Source organism: Phocoena sinus, chromosome 2 (genome assembly GCF_008692025.1).
Source record: "Phocoena sinus isolate mPhoSin1 chromosome 2, mPhoSin1.pri, whole genome shotgun sequence".
NCBI classification, from domain to species: Eukaryota; Metazoa; Chordata; class Mammalia; order Artiodactyla; family Phocoenidae; genus Phocoena; species Phocoena sinus.
The window spans coordinates 144,503,150-144,521,708 of NC_045764.1; the positions used below are offsets into that span (position 1 = coordinate 144,503,150).

The 18,559-nt window shown below is 44.0% G+C and overlaps 1 protein-coding gene across 5 annotated transcripts in view; it reads left to right on the forward strand.

Annotated features, from left to right (window-relative positions):
• RAD51B (RAD51 paralog B) overlaps positions 1 to 18,559 on the forward strand; it is a 626,370-nt gene that overhangs the window by 466,882 nt on the left and 140,929 nt on the right. For all 5 annotated transcript variants that reach the window (XM_032623573.1, XM_032623574.1, XM_032623572.1 and 2 more), the window contains exon 8: positions 134 to 230. In XM_032623573.1, the coding sequence (XP_032479464.1) occupies positions 134 to 230 (97 nt within the window). The remainder of the gene's footprint in view (positions 1 to 133; positions 231 to 18,559) is intronic.

An 18,559-nucleotide genomic window follows, 5' to 3' on the forward strand; every position in this document is an offset into this window, starting at 1 on the left:
AAGTCAGAGCTGGGGTTTTCCTACCTGCGTACTTATCAGTCTTCCCCTAAACTACAGCCTTTTGATAGCTCTAATAATTAATTTGGTCTTCTCTCTTCTCCCTTCCCTCCGCCTTCTCCTTGTCTGTTCACAGGTTATCTTGACGAATCAAATTACAACCCATCTGAGTGGAGCCCTAGCTTCTCAGGCAGACCTGGTGTCTCCAGCTGATGATTTGTCCCTGTCTGAAGGTAAGGGATCTGTCTTAGAGGGGCTGAAACTTGACACTGACATACGGCTCCGCCACTGCCTCTCTGCCTTCTGCTGAGAACTGAGACACACAGCTAACAGGCCCTGGCCAGTGAACCCAGCCGGAGCCTGGCGATATAGGCTTGGCCACCTTTCCTGGCATCTGATCCCTTATATTTGGAGAGTGTGTTGCTCTGTCTCTATAAGTGAGCTTCCTTTTTCACCTGAGTGAATCATCTTCACAGGCATCTATCACCTCCACCTAAGGCTCGTCACTCCTCAGTAGGTTCTTTTGGGTCCTCAGTATGAGGGCTGGTGAACTGCTAAATGACTTCGTTTTTGAGACTGATGCTCAGAAGTTGGCTTTACTCATGGTTGTACAGCAATTTAACCTTTTGTTTGTGCCGGGTACTTTTGGACTGGCTAAAAGTGTACACCAGTATCAGGTGCTGGAGACGTGGCGTTCCCAATCAGCTTTACAGAAGGATTAAGAAAAACTAGCCACGTTGGTAAATCTGCAAAATTTTCTCCACCCTCCCATGCCAGCAAAGGTCAGACTGGCTCTGGTTTATGTAGCTAGGGGAATTACACCACTGAGCCAGTGGGTGGTTTCTAGTTTTACTGAAAGTTCTCACTTGACATTTCTGAGTTCTGCTAGTCGTAGTCTGATCTCTTTCAGGGCAGTATGCTGTGGGCCTGGGTGGATGAGCATAGCTGTTCCAGGCCCCTCTGCACTTTCCATTTTCTGAGAATTATTCATGATGGAATATATGGGACCTCTAGGGCTAGCAAGGCTCCTAACTGCCCAGGTGGTTTTCCGTGGATTGGCCTTGGATTATGGTCTCAAAAATGGCAAGGACCACATCCCTGCTTCTCAGCAGTGTTTTTCAGAGTGAAACGAATTACTTATTTATAACAACTGTAGGGTGCTCTGTGTACCGTATTTCCACACTCAGTGATGCATTGTCATTCCCGCTAAAAAGCTGAATCATCATTTTTCGTTCCCTCCATACACTTCTTTCATCATCAAGTCTACTGGGTCGTCCTTTCCAAATATATCTGTGCCCTCTTTTTTGTGAGTTGTATTGTGATCAGCTGACTTATTAAAAACTCACACTTGGATTATGTTAATAAATTCCAAAATGGCCTTCCCAACTCCAGCCTCTCCCACGTACATCTTACACTACCAAATTAAACTTCCCCATTTCTGGCTTCCTTTTACTGTGTCAGTCTCCTATTCAGGAATCTTGACATTGTTTTAGCCCATTTCCTGAGAATGGGCAAAAATCAACAAGCTGATTTTAAGATATTCGGGAATTTGTGGCTTGTTAGCTTGCAGTCAACCAGGGTGGACATATTTACACCATGGAAATCAGCAAATCAGGTTTTTTTCTTTTCTCTTGTGTGGATCAGTTTCCCCAAAAATACGCTAGATTAAGTTGATGCTTCTTAACTCTTTGTAGTCTGTCCTTTCCTTCCTCTTCACCCTCTGTGAAGCTCCTCCAGCAAGTGTGCTGACCTTCTGCCTGCTCTCCTGAGCCCTGGCTCCGTGCCTCTGCAGAGACAACTCACCCTTCTAGAACAGCATTTCCCTTTTTCACTCCTACCTCATCTTTTCTTCCCAAATCCTCCCACTCCTTCGAGGTTTATTTAAAGACCACCTCTTCACGTATGGACACCAAGGGGGAAAAATGGGGGTGGGGGGTGGTGGTGGTGGGATGAACTGGGAGATTGGGGTTGACATATATACACTAATATGTATAAAATGGATAACTAGTAAGAACCTGCTGTATTAAAAAAATAAATAAAAAAAAAAAAAAAAAAAAAAAAGACCACCTCTTCCACAAAACCTCCTTGCCTGTTCCAGTCTGCCTTGGTCTCACTCTCTCTTCTTCCTCTGTGGCCCTTCTACCAGATCAGCAATAGACAGAAAAGGTAAAAAAAAAAAAAAAAAAGAAATTAACTTTTCATGGTTTCCCCACCAGATTAAGATTAAGGTCACAGGATCTCTTGTATTCTTTTTGTTGTGCCTGAATGACCAGCAAAGTTCTAGGTACGTAGTAGGCAGTAAATAAATGCTGAACCAGTACCATAGTAAATGCTTTGTAACAACAGTGAACCATGAGAATCACATAAAGACCTATGAACGTGATTAAAAATTATTATTATAAGTATTACACACGTACACATTTATTCAGTTCCAAGGAGGAGACCAGAAGAGACTATCTTGTTTCCTTATCTGAAAGCCAATAAGTAAGAGTACTTTTCTTTGTCCTGGCTTCCTGGTTTATCTCAAGCAAAGAACAGAAGCAAAACAGATATAAAGGAAATTGCTTTGTGGCTGCAGAGTGACTGCTTCAAAAAAATGGTAAAGTCCTGTTCCTGGCCAAGGGAGAGTTACCAGCTCATCCTTAGACAACTTTTTCTTATTATGAAACCCAAGGGAGAATGGAAGCGATTGAGTTTTCTAGATCTTTTCCTTCCATAGCTAAGCAGATAAAGAGTCTATAGAATTTTTTTCCGAAGCCTATAATGAAGTTCCTTACCAGTGAATGAAAAAAAATGATAAATTTCTTAGAACACTTATACCTATTCAAATATATTGCAGTGGTGGTTAATGTTGCTATGATTAAAATGTACAAATCTCTCTGTTGTTGTAAGCATGCGTTGTATCATCAGCTTTGCCCTTGTGTTATTAGCTCTGTGATCTTGGGCAGCTCTTTTAATCACTTTGGGCCTCAGTTTTTTCTGTTAAATGACAGACAGATAGGTTGAATATAAGATGGCTGAAGCCTTTTCTAGCTCTGACTCTGTAAGATGTGATGTGGGTCTGAAGGTCAGGAGTGTTCACTTGGTGATGGGGTTTTAAAATTCTGATTTACAGGGTGGGAAGAGTGACCTCGTCGTCCTAGATTAAACATAATGGAAAGGATCCTCGGAAATCTTAGCACTGATACATCAGCATACCTCTCACAGCCCCCTCTCCCCATACTGCTGTCTCTCTCTCTCTCTGTAAACACTTCTGGGCTTGTCTGTCTGTCTCTTACTCTCTCTACCCTCTCTCCCACGCAAACATGTACACTAGAAGTGTGTGCAAGCTGGTGAGAGTGAGAAACACACTGTGATGGGCTGAGCCCAGGGTTCACCCTGTCCTGTAACAGATTTCAGCTACAAGAGCAGAGGGCACGGCTTAAACAGCGCTCCCTTGAAAACAGTTGCGGGGTGAGAACAAGCGACCGAGAGCAGCCAGTGAGAAAATGATCTGAGTTGACCCGAGAGAAGTACCCAGCAGGGGCTGATGCGGGGAAATGAAGTTCCTTCTGCTCTGACTCAGAGCAGGAGATCTGAGTGACCTGGCCCAACTGAGAGATCTCTTCCACACCAGCGGATCCTGTACTATTAATATCTACCAGCTGCAGGCCCAGAGCATCCCCCTGCTGAGATCAAAGAGTTCCTATCTTAGCTGGAACAAGGTCATCTGCACAGGGCTGTAAAAGCGAGCCCTGGCTGGCTGCGGGACCTCGACGGGGGAGGAGAAGGCAGGAGATGGGGAGGTGTTCTCTCACGCTCCTTTAATCTCGGCTGACCAGCTGTTGCACTCCCAGCGTTTGTAAAGTTGAGAGTTCTTTGTTTTTGTGTTGCTGGGGCTTTTTTTCCTTATTAAATTTGTGCCTGGGTTGTTGCTTGGATTATGTAGACCTACGTTCACTGCTAGGGTCCACGGTCTGATTCCCTTTGAGGATTCATTCCCCCAGTGAATTATTCAGCTCCCAGTTGGGAGAGCCAAAGAAGGGAGAAGTGGACACCAAAGGACTCCCCCGACATTGCTCCTACCCCGTAAGCTTTGTGTCCTGAGAAGGCATGAGAGGGCAAATTGAATTTTTCCTATTTAGTTAAAATAACTCCTCATATGTGCAAGTGTGCTTGTCAGTTTTCAGCGTGCCTTTCACAAACATTATTTTCTTCCTGTGGGGGAATGGACCGGCTGAGACTTCTGCAGATTGACCAGAGTTATATTGTGAACCCAAGGGCAGAAATCAGGATTTTTGACTTTATGATCTACATTGTTCTTGACCAGGCACTGTGAATCAAACTATTTTCTTCTTCGGTGTTTTGCTCTGTTGACAGAAACTCAGGCGTGTAGGTTATTATGAAGTTCAGTGTCTGGTTACTTACTAGGTTATTGTGACTGTTCTGTGACCAAGGACATGTTTCTTAGATGCCCTTGACATTTCTTCCCGGCGTTCGTCGAAGATGCTAAGGATGATTGGATCTCACTCATAGTGATCAGTAGAGAAAGGATCTAACAGTCCAGCTGGCCTAAGACACCATGTCCTATTCTGAAGTCACCTGGGTTTGAGCAGAAAGGACTGGCTGAGCCCCTATCCACCCAGGCACAGTTGGTAGGTGAGGCTGACGTGCGGTGACAGTGGGCCCTGTGCAAGATTGAAGCTTTGTTCAACCTAGGTCATTGGCTATCCTTCCTCAGATAATTTACCGGGATAGCAGTCACTTCGGTGTGGTGACGCGCCCATTTTAGGAGCCTAGGGTGGCACTTAATATCCTTTTATCTGTAGTAATAGTTTTTCATAGATAACAGCCTTAAAAAACTAAAAATTAAAAGTACCTGGATGGGTCAAGGAAAGAACACAAGAGGAAAAAGTAGTATTTACTAGAAACAAGAGTGGTTTCTAGTTTTAGTATCGGAAGCCTTTCTATTCCAGTTGAACTGATGGCTGATTTCATGTGCAAGAGAAGGTATTTTGGGATTCATATTCCCTAACAAACCATCCCTGCAAAAAGCTGGAGTCCATTTGATAGATTATATGCAAGTGCGTGGCTTGTGTCTCTTTTAAAATAAATTCAACAAGCAAGAGCAGCTCAGAATGGTTGGGACGAATCAGGGACTCATGGTTGTGAAAGAGGCAGACTTCAAAGCGTGGTAGGAATTTTCAAGTTTTATTTCCACTCTTGCTTTCCAGCTGGATCTGCTCTGGAGTTACTGCAGGATGTTTGAAAATGTGGCTCCCTGCTAATCTCAGACAGTTGCTATGATCAATGGTTTCTTTCATTTCCGATAAAAAACACTGGTGTTTCTGCTTAAATTGTGTGTCCTTTCAGCTTTATTATTATAGTTGTAATTTATTGTCCAGCATTACCCAAATTTGTAATCCATTAACCACAAACTTTGGGGTAGGTTGGTCAAGTTAGCCGGACTCTGTCCACACGTTGGCTCCAAAGCCCTGCATAGCCCAACCTCAAACTAAATGTTCATTGGTTTGGGTAGGACCCTGTGCAAGTGAGTGTGGGCGGAGCAGCTTTAAAAATCCACCTCTTGGGGGCATGGTGCAGGTTGGTTATAATTAGTGCTTTGAAAACATGAAATGTCACTTCAAGGTTAATGTTAACAATGATGATCAACATTGTGAACATTATCATTTCCATAGTATTTAAAAATGTCTTAACGTGATGAATCATTTAATCCACCTCAAGCAAGTGAAGCCTGAAGGTGAGAAGGGAGTTGCCCAAAGGCCACACAGCGAGTGAGAGGTGGCGGTGCCGGGAACAGAAGCCAGAGCCCCTCCTGTGAGATCCTAGATTTGCACACTGCTGCCTCTTAGGAGGGAGTTTGGGATACAAATACTTGTGTCCTAGTGACCTTTCAGTTTTTGATTCCAAAGCCATAGACACGTATCAACACACACAACTTCACGTGCTTCTGTTCACAAGGGGACACACACCTACCCGTGCCCCACTCCCCCTAGTATTTAAGAATCCACGGCCCTTAGCTGGGTATATACCACTTCCCGCAACGGTTCAGCTGCCATGAAAGGCCTAATTTATAGAAAAAGCTTAGAAGATTGAAATACCTCCCAAGCCCTGTAGCATTTAGCTAAAGAAAGCCTAAATGTTATGTGAGGTGCGGGCCACTAGAGTTGAGGGGGGAATGGGCACAGCCCACAAACATCTGAAAAGCTGTGGATCTCACAAAGGAGAGGAACTTGTTGAGGATTTTCAGCCGAGAGGCCAGCGGGCGATAGAACCACAGCCAAGGGATCAAAAGGAGAAAGGAACAGTGAAGTCAAGCACCAGGAAGCATTTCTTGGTCAGGAGTTCTGTTTTGCTAGTGAGAGTTTGCCAGAGAGACACATTTGAAGCAGGAGGTGCATTAAGATCAAATGAGATGAGAGCCAGAAGTTTTCTTCGGGAAGCAGTCTTCGAGGCGGATTTACTGGCTCATTTCCCAGATCTACATATGTTCCTGTTCACATCTCAGTGTCATGAAGGCAGAAGGGATGAGAACACCAAAGCCAGTTTTGCCAGTTGCTTCAACTACAGAGGTGGCAGGGCTGGAAGCCCAGAGAATGGGATGCCAAGAGGGGGTGTGATCCCGGAGGTCTTCAAATCCAAAGGATTCTCTGAGAAGAGATCCTTGTTTACATCATCGAAGAGAATTCTATACCAAAGATGAGAGGCGTCCAGGTCAGCAATCATAAAGAATGGCTGGTTCCTAGGAGTGATGCCAGGGGATAACTTAGTTTGTGTTGTTATGTGGCAGGGAAGACTTTCAGAATGCATTGGTGATATTTACTAGGATTTGGGGAGGATTGTAACAAGGTCTGGCAAGGTGGTCTGGCCCAATGACAGTCCAGCTGAGCTCTGACCTAGGTTTGGATCTCTCTGAGGGCTTTGCTTTGCTTCCTTCTTCTGATAAGCCACTCGATAAATACCAGTTGGATTAAACTGTATTTTATTCAGTCAGACTGACTTTTCCTGTGCATTAGCTGCATTCCTGCATATAGTAGCATAGTTTTAGAGCTATGGTCCCTCCAAAAAAAACCTTTTTGGCTAGATGAGACCTTTAAGTGCCTTCCAGCCTGATGATTTCATGAGTTGTGGAGCCTCTACTATATGCACTGTGTTAATGTTACAGGAAATCCAGAAATGAGCGAGATATGGTCCCTGCCCTCAAGACACTTACAGCGCAGTTTGAGAACCATTCTAAAGAAGAACAGTATTAGGTAGAATGTGTGCCGTGCTTTAGGCAAGTATGGTATGGACCAAAGTCCCCGGGATTCAGGAAGAAGGGAACATCTCTTTCAGCAAAGGGAGATCTGAAGGGTCCAGGGAGGAAGATGTAAGAGATAGGCCTTGAGGGATAGATAGGATTTCAATAGGCAGAGGAAAGATCAGGAAATGCTGAGAACTAAGACATTAAGTTCAAAATAGGCCTTGTCTGCCCTTATCTCCTATCATTATCCTCCTCTTCAAACCTGTTCCAGCTGTACAGCCCACTCCCTTGTTCCTTAGGCTCTGGGCTTTCTGCCTCTGGTCTTTCGAACTTGTTCTTCCCACTGACTGGCGCGCTTGTCCAGAACTTCCCTTGGCCTGTTGCCTCACTACCTTCAGTCTCACTCAAGTGTCATCTTCTCAGAGAGGTCTTCCGTCACCTCTCTATCTAAGATGAAACCACTACCCCCTTCCCAGCCTTCTCTATCCCCTAAGCCTACTTGATTTTCTTCATTGCCCTTATCACTACCTGATCTTATAAGTTTATTTGTTTATGAGTTTATGGTCTGCCTCCTTTGCTTTCATATCATCTTCTCAAGGTCAGGGGCTTCGTCTTGATCACCCCTGTATCCCCTAGTTCATATCATCTTCTCAAGGTCAGGGACTTCGTCTTGATCACCCCTGTGTCCCCTAGTTCCTAGAGGGTACTCAGCAAATAACAGGATCTGTGTTGTAGGGAAATGTAGCATATGTTGGGAAGGTAGCAAAGGAGCCCCATTTGCCTGGGGTTTTAGGGTAAATATAGGAGGTCATGTGCAATGAATTTGGAAGTAGATCGGGGCCAGACTTTGAACGCCGGACTGAATTAAGGTTTTGTGATAAAATGATCATAATTTGTACTCTGAAGACTGTCCAGACGAGATGTGTAAGATGGCTTAGGGATGGGGATATGGGAGGTAAGGAGACAATGAACTCATCAAATATTTAGGGAAATGGGATACCCATTAGGCACCAGGAACTACACTTAGTGCTAAGGATACAGAGATGGAAGAAATGATGTTCTAGGTAGAGGATACATCATTACTAAAGGTATGGTGGCAAGGGCATGGTCATTTGAAGAACTCCCAGTCATTCCTTATGACTGGGAGTGTAGGGGGCATGTACGGGAATGCAGGGGGGTAGGACTTGAGAAGTCAGCAGTGTGGATCATGGACATCTGGCGTGCCATGTTAGGGAGTCGATTTTTCTTGAAGCCTCTGTGAGAAGAATGTGAGGATGATCCATTGGTAACATGTCATTTCCTTGATCAACATGATTGATGGGACTTATTCGACTGGCTGGGAGCATTTCTCCTTCCTCCCTTATAGTTACGTGTGCGTCTCTTCCCAAGTCACGTGCTCAAAGGTGAATGGTCTCCCGAGATAGAGTAGGCTGTTCTTCAGTCAAGGCTATGGGGTGGTAGTGTTTCCCCAACAGAACCTTCATCCCAGTGGTTCTCAAACTTTAGCATGCATCAGAATCACCTGGAGGGGTTATCAATACACACCTTGCTGGGCTCCCGCTCCCAGGGTTTCAGTCAGTCTTGGGAGGGGCCAGAGGATTTGCAATTCTAACAAATTCTCAGGAGTTGTTAATACTGCTGTTCTGGGGACCACACTTTGAGAACCACTCTTTATTCATTGAGTCTCTTGTCCGCGTTAGGCATAGGAATACCAAGATGAATGTGTCTCCATCCGAGCTCTCAAGGAGGTAATACCCTAAGAGAGGGCATAGGCATGTAGAAGGGACACCATCAGACTCATGGCAGCCACCTGCCTCCACTGGGTTGCCAGTGGTGTTTTCTGCAGGCTCTATCTCATGTCTGGGAGAGAGTATTTACTAGACTGTTTCAGGGTTCTTTTGGTAGCAAGAAACAGAAAGCCACTCAAGTTTGCTTTAAAAAAAGTCAGGCCTACTTATAACTGTAGCTAACATTCATGGACCGTATATCATGTGCCTGGCATTGTACATCCACTATCACATTTAATACCCACAACAAGCCTCTGAGGCAGATGGTAATCATTATCCCATTTTCTAGATGAAGGAACTGAGTCCTAGAAAGCAACACAATTATGGGCAGAGCCAGGATTCCAACCCAGAGAGTCTGGCTCCAGAACTTACATTTTCATCCACTGAGTTCTTTTGTAAGGATAAGTTGGCATTCTCATGGCTTTGTGCAAATAGGAAGTAAAGTACAGCCAGATTACATGAAAATTGGAAAGGTTTAAACTTAGGTCATTCTCTTCATTTTTCTCATATCTGCCTCAGCTTTCCATGGCACTGAACATTGACCTTATAAGCTGATCGGCCCAATTTACCTTTTCACACCTGCTAATTCTGTGGCTGGGTTATCTTTTTGTCTAATCAGCCAATGCCAAGAAGTCATATGGTAAAAAAAAACCTGGCCAGTGCACCTATCCTTTCAGTAGGGTCCATGGATAAGGGGCATTTTCCCCTTATAAGATTCCTTTAGAAGGGTGTACCTATGGACTGAGTACTCCACTATAACATCTAGTTAAACAACTGTGTCCAACTGAGCAAGTATTTTTAATTAGTTTGCTAGTAAACCCAGACGTCTGTGTACCTTTGTCAGTCCCTCCAGTCACATCCATTCTCAAAATCGTCTTCTTCTAGATCAAATTTTTGGTATTACCTCCCTATTGCTAGTCCATGCCTTCAAGCCAACATATTGTTTTTCTTTTTAAATATTTGAAAACATTTTATTTCTAGTTCCAGTTCTGGCTCCTCTTTGATCTAATTTTTGTTATGCCCACAGTCAGCCCTAGCGTTTTCTCTTCATGGTGGAGAGAGGTCTCTTCTGTTTATTCAGAATTCACTTCCTACTCCAAACAATTATTATCTGATGAGATATGAGGCCTAAGCTTACCTGTGTATAAGTCGCCTCCTCTTGAGGGTCATATGGCAGGCCCGTTAGCACAGACTATATGTCTGTCCTGTGGTCAGCCATCATTTACCTCTGCTTAAGACAAGATAAGGCAGAGAAGCCAAGATGGCAGCTGGTAACTGAAGTGTGTGCAGGAAGAACTCTGTATCTGTCAGTTACATCCTCTCCATAATTTACAATATGCTGGAGCAAAATTACTCCCTACCTTCGGGAAAGGGTCTGAGTTTTATGGATGAAATGCAAGTGTGTGTGCGTGCGTGTGTGTGTGTGTGTGTGTGTGTGTGTGTTGGAGAGGGCTTCTTATGTTTTAATAGTAGACATTGAGGCCTTTTTAGGTTCTGATGTTGATTTTTCTCAGCCATCCTTCTATCTAATAGGCCCATAAAAGCAGCTAAGAGGATCTAAGTTTCCCAGGAGTATTACTTCCAGCTATAGAGGATGGATGACACCCCAGTAGGCCAGGCATTAAGGAGACAAACTTTGTTTTGTTTTTAAATATAGTATGCGGGGAGTGTTAAATTAGGAATTTGTAGTGTAATAGTACACACTACTACAGTGTGTACTACTACACACTGTATAGTAATAGTGTAGTATATAGACACTACTATATATAAAATATGTAACCGGCAGGGACCTACTATAGAGCACAGGGAACTATACTCAGTATTTTGTAATAACCTATAAGGGGAAAGAATCTGAAAAAAATAGATATATATGTATATATAACGGAATCACTTTGCTGTACACCCAGAACTAACACAACATTGTAAATCAACTATACTTCAATAAAAATCAATCAATCAATAAATATAACGTATAGATAAATGAGGCTGGAAAAGCGCCAAAATAAATTGTTTCTGAGTTGAGTGACAAGGAGAACATTCCCGCAAGAGACCACTAGACCAGAGATAGAATAGATCGTTGAAATCTTTAAAGGTAGAGCTCAGGAAACCAACATTAGTGAATAAGTGGCTGCCAGGGCACCAGGTGGGAGCCAAAGCCCAGCCAGGCAGAACCGCCTTTGCTCCTTCAGAGACCCAACTGGAACCAAGGGAAATAGCTTGCACTTTGACACGATAGTCCAAAATTAAGGTAAATCAGCAAGAAAATCTTGTCTTAGGGTCATTGCAATGTAAGCTCCCTGAGGAGAGGCATCTTTGTCTCTTTTGTTCACTGCTGGATCTCTCGGAATAGTGTCTGATAATAGTAGTTACATCTTAAATATTTGATGAATGAATGAGGCACCTACAGCTACAAGAGAGACAAAGAATGATTTAAAGCTTTAGACCTGTACTCACCTAAAAGAAGCACGAAACTGCCATTGTGATCTTTCTCACCAATATATCACGTATGCTTTAAAATTCCTACCAAGTGCAGTCAGCCTTAGCTATGTGCCTGTGCTGACTGTATTGACGGATGACAGTAGGCAGTGCAGGGAAAGTGTCAGAGAGGAAAGAACAGGGGCTCAACAGCTCTGCTTTGGAAAGAGGAATCTCCCACATTCACAGAAGAGTGGCGATTGAAGTACTTTAGTCTGATTTACCATAAGGGTGTTTATTAGGACTCTCTACTGGGTCCTGTGCTAGACAGATGGCTAGGGATACAGAGACAGAAGCTAAGGCTCTGCCGTTTGGAAAGCTCACAGTCAGGTGGTTGGGGAATCATGGTGTATGAGTATACAGAGTGTGCTGTGATGGCTCTAGGGTCAGGATTTTGCTGGGGAAGCACATAGGAGCCCCGGTTTGGGGCTGGGAGTGTTCTCAGAAGGCTTTTCAGTGAGGAGACACTCGAGTTGGATCTTGATGGATCAGTAGCAGTTCTCAAGAAGAGGAAAAGGAGGGGAAGGTGCTCCGGGCCAAGGGAAACGCCCATGTAATGGACAAGAGGCAGGGTGCCATGGGAGACCGGTGGGAGGTCCATTATGACTGGCATGGAAGGGGGTGGCGAGAGGTTGTATGCCCCCTGAAATCTCCTTACAAATGGACATTAGAGAAGCAGTGTGTTTTAACAGTAGATAAAGCACTACCTTTGGATTTAGGAGACCTGTGTTCAAGGGCCAGCCCCGCCACAAACCCTCTGTGTTTTGTTGAGCAAGTCACTTAACTTCTCAAACTTGAGAATTGGTCTAGTCTTCCAATCGTGCATTCATTCAAAATGGAACATGTATGATATGAAATGCTTGCTGGGGGTTCCGGGGTAACAAGAACAGTATCAGGCTTGGCCTCTGCCCTCTGGAACATAAAGGCTAATTCTCAATTTTGGCAGCCTTATCTGGTTGGAACCCTAGAATTCCTACATACTGTAATGAGCTAAACCTTACGTCTAAACTGGCTGTATGTGTTGTACTACAGTGGATAGAACAGGAAAAGATAAGAAAAATGAGGCCCACACGCATGAAACAGCTAAAGTCACACTACCACCCAGCACCTAGAGAACTGCCAGGTTGAGGGAGACAGATTTTTTTATGTCAGAGGCAGTCAAGGAAAGACAAGATCATTGTGACCTTGTGGTGGCACCATTTTAAGGTATCAGGGCATAAAGACGGTGGACTCCCTGATCCATCTGTCCCGAATCACAGTGTGTGTAGGGCCCTCTATATCAGCCAACAGCCAACCTCCATCCTGGGGTCAGACCCACTTGCGAAGTGGCAGTCTGTAAATCAGCCCCACACTTGCTGAGAACTTGCCAGGCTGGCCAGGGTAGCTTCATGTAGCTTAGCACCTGTGGGGGGGTGGCTGTTTTTCTGGGGCAGCTGTTTAATGAGCACCAAATCAGATAAACTGCCCTTGGGTCCTATGTGCTCTCCAGACACAAGCAATTGAGCACATCCTGCTGGAATGGTCCTGTTAAGGAACCTGGCTTTCCTGTGCTGATCATCTGGTTTTCCCACCCCTTGGGGCGAGATTTTGGAGAAGCTGTTGAAGCAACTTTGAGCAAGCTGTTAACCCTTTAAAGTTTCGCTCTCTATCACCAAATATATTCAGAAATGGTTTGCAGCCAAAGCCTTACTATCTATGGCAGTTTTAAATAATCATCAAAATCACTACTTAATTCATCTTGCCCTCTACTCAAGGTTGGCTTAGAGAAGTAGGAGGTTACAATTCATGGATCCTTTGCTGGTTTTGTAACCAAGCTACACTCTCAAGTTGAGGTAATCACCTTGCCCTTCTTAGTTTATTCATTTGTGACCCGGGGTAAAGCTGCCCATGCCTCATCTGGTTGCGTTTCAGATTTTGTGAGAAATCTCTTTACTTCATGAGAATGCACAGATCAGCTGAGACTAGTATGATTGATTCCAGACACGAATTAGAGCAAGCCCAAGCTGAACAGCTCTCCCAGGAGAAGTCATTGGTTTGCATGACCCAGTATGGCCTTTGACCAACTGGCATCAGGAACTACGCTGGGCATGGAGCTAACTCTAATCTTGATCTTTTGCCTGCCCTAGTGATAAACACTGTTGCCATTAAATGTACCTGGAATTTGTGGAAAGTGTGTATTCGGGAAATCTTTAAAAACACGTTAAGTCAGTAATGCTGTCTCTTTGGGAGGATGTACTTGTGTGTCCTTAATGACCCAAATAAGATTCCTGTGGGAAGAGCCTGGCGGAGAAAGAGTAGGAGAGTGTGTGCTGATTTCTGGAGGACAGATTATGGTGTGCCGGGCTATGGATTTTGCCATCAGGAAAGGAATCTAGAAATGCAAGGAGACTCATGAGAAAGGAGGTGACTTCTGTTGACAGGTCACCATTGTTCAGACTCAGTGGTGATGGGAAAGGAAATCCAGAAACCTACATGACAGCTTCTCTCGGACGGGACGAAAATATTGAATTTTTTTTTTCTAGCTGGAATTTGCCAGGGTCAGTTCACGTCTGGGTTTTCAGCACTTAATACAGGGCCCTTTTGTCTTAGGAGGCAGCTGGACTGGTTTTTCCTGCAGGCAGGTGCACAGAGAGCATTTATTGTAGCCTGAAACGCAAACACCGAGCCCCCAGGCCCTGATCCCCACACTCTCCAGCGTGGCTCAAGGAAGTAAAGTGAGCAATGTCTCTTGCAACAGGCAAGCACTGTAAATGCCACTCCTGAATGAAATATTTCTTAAAACGTTGTATCTGTAACTCGATCGTCTCTTAAAACTTAATTATATGTTAGGGAAAAGGAAGCCATTGGCTCCTCCAGCCGTCCAGGTTGAACATGAGCGCACAATGGAGCATATCCGATTCACGGCCTGGCGTAGGTAATCAGATGAATATCTCCCGAATTGAATTTACCCTTTTGATACGGAGTCTTTCAGCTGCCTTGTTTCACATCTCCAATTCTGACAAAGCTGTGCGGCCTTTGAGTAATTTCCCTGAAATCTATATGCGGGAAGCCTGTGCTCTTTCGAACACTTTTTGGGACTTGTACCAATTAAATCTGTTTCTGGCACACTTTTAATGGCATACTTTCTCCTGAGTCAACAACCTCTCCAAAACCTGAGGTCATTTGTTTAATTTAAAAGCAAAGGTTATGAAACATCCATTTCAGGCTTCACCAGCCAAGCCCCTGTGGCTTTGAAAGGGGTGAGGAGACGGGAAAGTCTAATAAACTGGTTTTCTTACACACAAAATAAGTTCATTACCGCGTTTCTGTGAAATCGGTATCAAGCCAGGTTCTTCCACACCCTCCCCGCCCACCTTGCCGTCCTTTTCTCTTGAAACACTTCCTCTTCTTCTGGGGCTCTCATGCTTGAGATTGAAGTTCGCCCTCATGCTGTTGTTCTCGCAGAACAAACATCTGGGGTGGATTTTTGTCAGCTGGAGTTGAGAGAGAACTGTAAATGATGCAGTGATTTTTTTTCATGCTTATTAAATTTATTTATAGCCAGTCTGAAGCCAGGAAACATGTTTTTCAATGGTTAGAGCCCTTGATAGGAGGTGCTCGAGGAACAGACAGTGGATGGTATTTTTTCCCCCTACCATTTTCTAAAGAACTCAAGGGTAGAATTACATAATTTGCCATTTGGGTGGTTTTTTTGTTTGTTTGTTTTCTCCTGAAGGACCCTTCATTAGGACATTGCTTGCATCAGAATTCTTCCATTGTATTAGCCTATCCAATGTGCCATTCTTTCTGTCAGTGAGAGAAAAGAGAATGTAACTGGCAGGGTGCTTCTGAATAATTACAATCATGGAGAGTGAGTTTCTGGTTATTTGAGACATGAACCAGGGGCACAGGTATTTTCTTTTGCCAAAAGAACACAACTTGGATACTAGTCCTACCTTTTCCGCTCACCACCGTCTAAAATTTTAAAAGCTGCCAAAGCCTAAAGCATCTCATTCATTTTCTCGTTCTTTAAGATAACAAAAGGCTCCATGAGGGGCTTACTAAAATAATTTATGAAATACTTTGCTGTGCCCTTAGACCTTATTAAATCACAATGCCTCGGGGTTTATATAGTTATTTAAGAAACAAAACCTTCTAGGAGAGGCAGAGTCAGATGATGATTTTCTGAGGTCCCTTCCAGTTCTGTGATTAGAGATTATTCTTTGATTTCTTTCACTGTCATACAGGAAAAAAAAAAAAAAAAAAAAAAAAAAAAAAAAAAAAAAAGGCTGTTTGGGAATAAGGTTTGCTACCCACAGGCATTTTCTTCTCCAGAGAAAAGACTGTTCTGCTTCCTGCCACCCAAGTAAGCCATCCTCAGCCTGAACAATGGAGCTTAATGTTCTCCATCTTGCTAAGGGTTAGTCGCTGTTGTTAGGAAAGTGAATTGAAACCAAATGCACTTTCTATTGGAAAAGCTGCCATTGATCTCAGCTCACAGACAATATTAAGAGGGGAGGCGCTTATAAGACAGGGAAAAAATCCTCGCGGTTATATCCTGACACCACTTATTTCACTGTGAGGCCTATGAACACATCTTTGAGGCAGCGTCACTCTATTTTGTGATGTTAGTGTGCCCCTTGAAGATTGGTGTTCCGCATTTGGTTCTTAGAAACGTTAACAGGTTATTTAGTGAACTGTCCTGCTAATGGACTGGGAAAGCTATTCTTACAGCAAGACCCTTCATTAACTAAGAGGGCATAAGATAGCTCATGTTCTCCACCAAGAAAGGCAGCTCTGTTTCATCTGCCTAATGAGGAAGCTTGCGAGGCAGAGCAGCCTCATCAAATGTGGTGTCTGCTGTCCACTTTCCAGTTATTAAAGTAGAAGCCAAGTCATTGGCACCGGTACTGGCAGTGAAATGAGCCACAGAGAGGTCACCACTCATCACCAGCCTCACGATTCAGGGCTCTGGAGCAGAAAATGGCAGGCCCAAGGGTAAAGAACATTTATTTTCCAGTAGGGAGAAAGGAGAATCACAGAGAAGTAGAGAGAGGCAAAGGGCAGAAGATGAATACAGCTGGACATTAAGCAACAGTGTATCTTCCAAGATCATAAAGCCAAATAGTTCCTGCTAGATTTAACTTTTATTATGTTTGGAGATGAAAATCAGAGGGTGGATAAAGTTGCCTGGAGATTTGCTGCTCTAGGCCACTCCATGCTAGGGGCATGGAGTTCTCAGTTTGCTCTTGGAACATTACACAGTATTTTCCTAGCAACAACAACAATATTAATAAAGATAGTAATCATTTTTATTAAATCCTGCTAAAGAAGCATCTTTCAATGCAGTATTGTTTGCTGTAAAACATTCCAGCTAATGGTAGGTTCAGGATCTCTGCTGGAGATGTGGTGAGGGACTGGACACAGAGCTGCTGGTATTGGACACTAACAGAGTTAGTTCCTCCAACCAAAAGAATGGATAATCATGGGAAATGGTTATTCTACCTATGATGCTTAGAGAATTTCAATAGAATGTCATAGTGTTGTATAAGGAATATTTTTAGACTTACCGGGATGATGTATGTCAATCACAAGGAAACATAATTTGATGAATATGTAAGATGTTTTGTAAGGTGTTACTTGACTCTGCTATATGTTATGTTAGTTTGGAGCCATTGTCATGCATGGACATTCTTTCGTTTATATTCCTGTTTTCTATAATTCAAGACCATAAAAGTAAATTAGTTTTGAATCAGTAAAGTCTTATGAGGATGCCAACACGTCTCCTGCATAAAATTCTTCCTCCTCTGCCATCTTCCTTTGGGTAGAAGTAAGATCAGATACTCTGTTCACTTCAGGATGGAAAGGATCACATCAATACTTTGTGGGCTATTTCCCCCTCAGGCACCCAAAGCTGATTTCCTTTCATCACCTGATGAATTTTAAAATATTCTACTTTTTTGTCCTCTGTGCCTGTGCTTTTTATGAAGCCACAAAGCCAGAAAACTACATGACAGATGTGATTACAGCGTTACTGGGGGAGAACGCCATACTGACGTCAGGCCTGTTGTAGGCCTGAGTGCTTGAGGTAGGACCAGCCGGCTGCGTGTGAGAGGGAAGAGGGCACTCTTTCGAAAAAGCAGGTCACCTTTCTCTCTAAGGAAAGCTAATTTATCTAAAAACAAAACTAAACTCCGCAGAGTGGTTAGCGGCCTTGTTTATTTGAATCAGGTTCCACCCTGTTCTCTGGTGTTTTCTCCCTTAACCCCATTGCGAGCCATTTCACTTCCTCTCTCGGAGGCTTTCCCAAGACGCTGCAGTCAAGAGACGTTTTCGGCCACGTTGTCCTCCCAGCAGGGAGCCCCGTCTCTCTTCAGACAGTATGTTGGAGATGAACCTCTTTAGAGAGTGGCCTTTCTTCCCTTGCGTCTTACCTCCTTATCTCCCACTTCCGCAACCCATACACCTCATCTTTGTACGGATGGAACTCAGTGTCCAGAAAGTTCCTGTGAGTGTGGTGGAAGGTAGAGTAGTGTTGGGGCCATATCAACTCTGTTAATTGCAGCCCAACATGTAATCCAGTAAACAAGAAAAAAAAATGGACTGTGATCCATATCAGGGAGGACAGCGCCGTTACAATGGAGAAGCATATGAGGGCGATGACCGTCATCCTCGGGGTGGTGTTCAGTGTCAGAGGTCTTAATAGGGCCAGCGACTGACACTCACTGCTGGCATTTTGCTTGCAGCGGTGATTGAGTGAAGGACTGTAACCATAATGTGCTCACTACTTGCTACTGTTTTGTTTTAATATTCAACTATAGGAGCGCGTTAAAAGTTACGCGAACCCTGTGTGGCAGGGTTGCAATTTACTAGGGTAGTCAGAGAAGCCTCACGGAGAAGGTGACATTAGAGCAGAGCCCCGGAGGTGAAAGAAGGAGCCATGGGGACATCTGGGGGAACAGCAACCCAGGCGGAGGGCACGGCATGTGCAAAGGCCCTGGGGTAGCGCCACGCCTGGCGTGTTGGAGGAACAGCGAGGAGGCCTGTTCAAGAAAGAAGTCCGGCAAAATCAATTTTA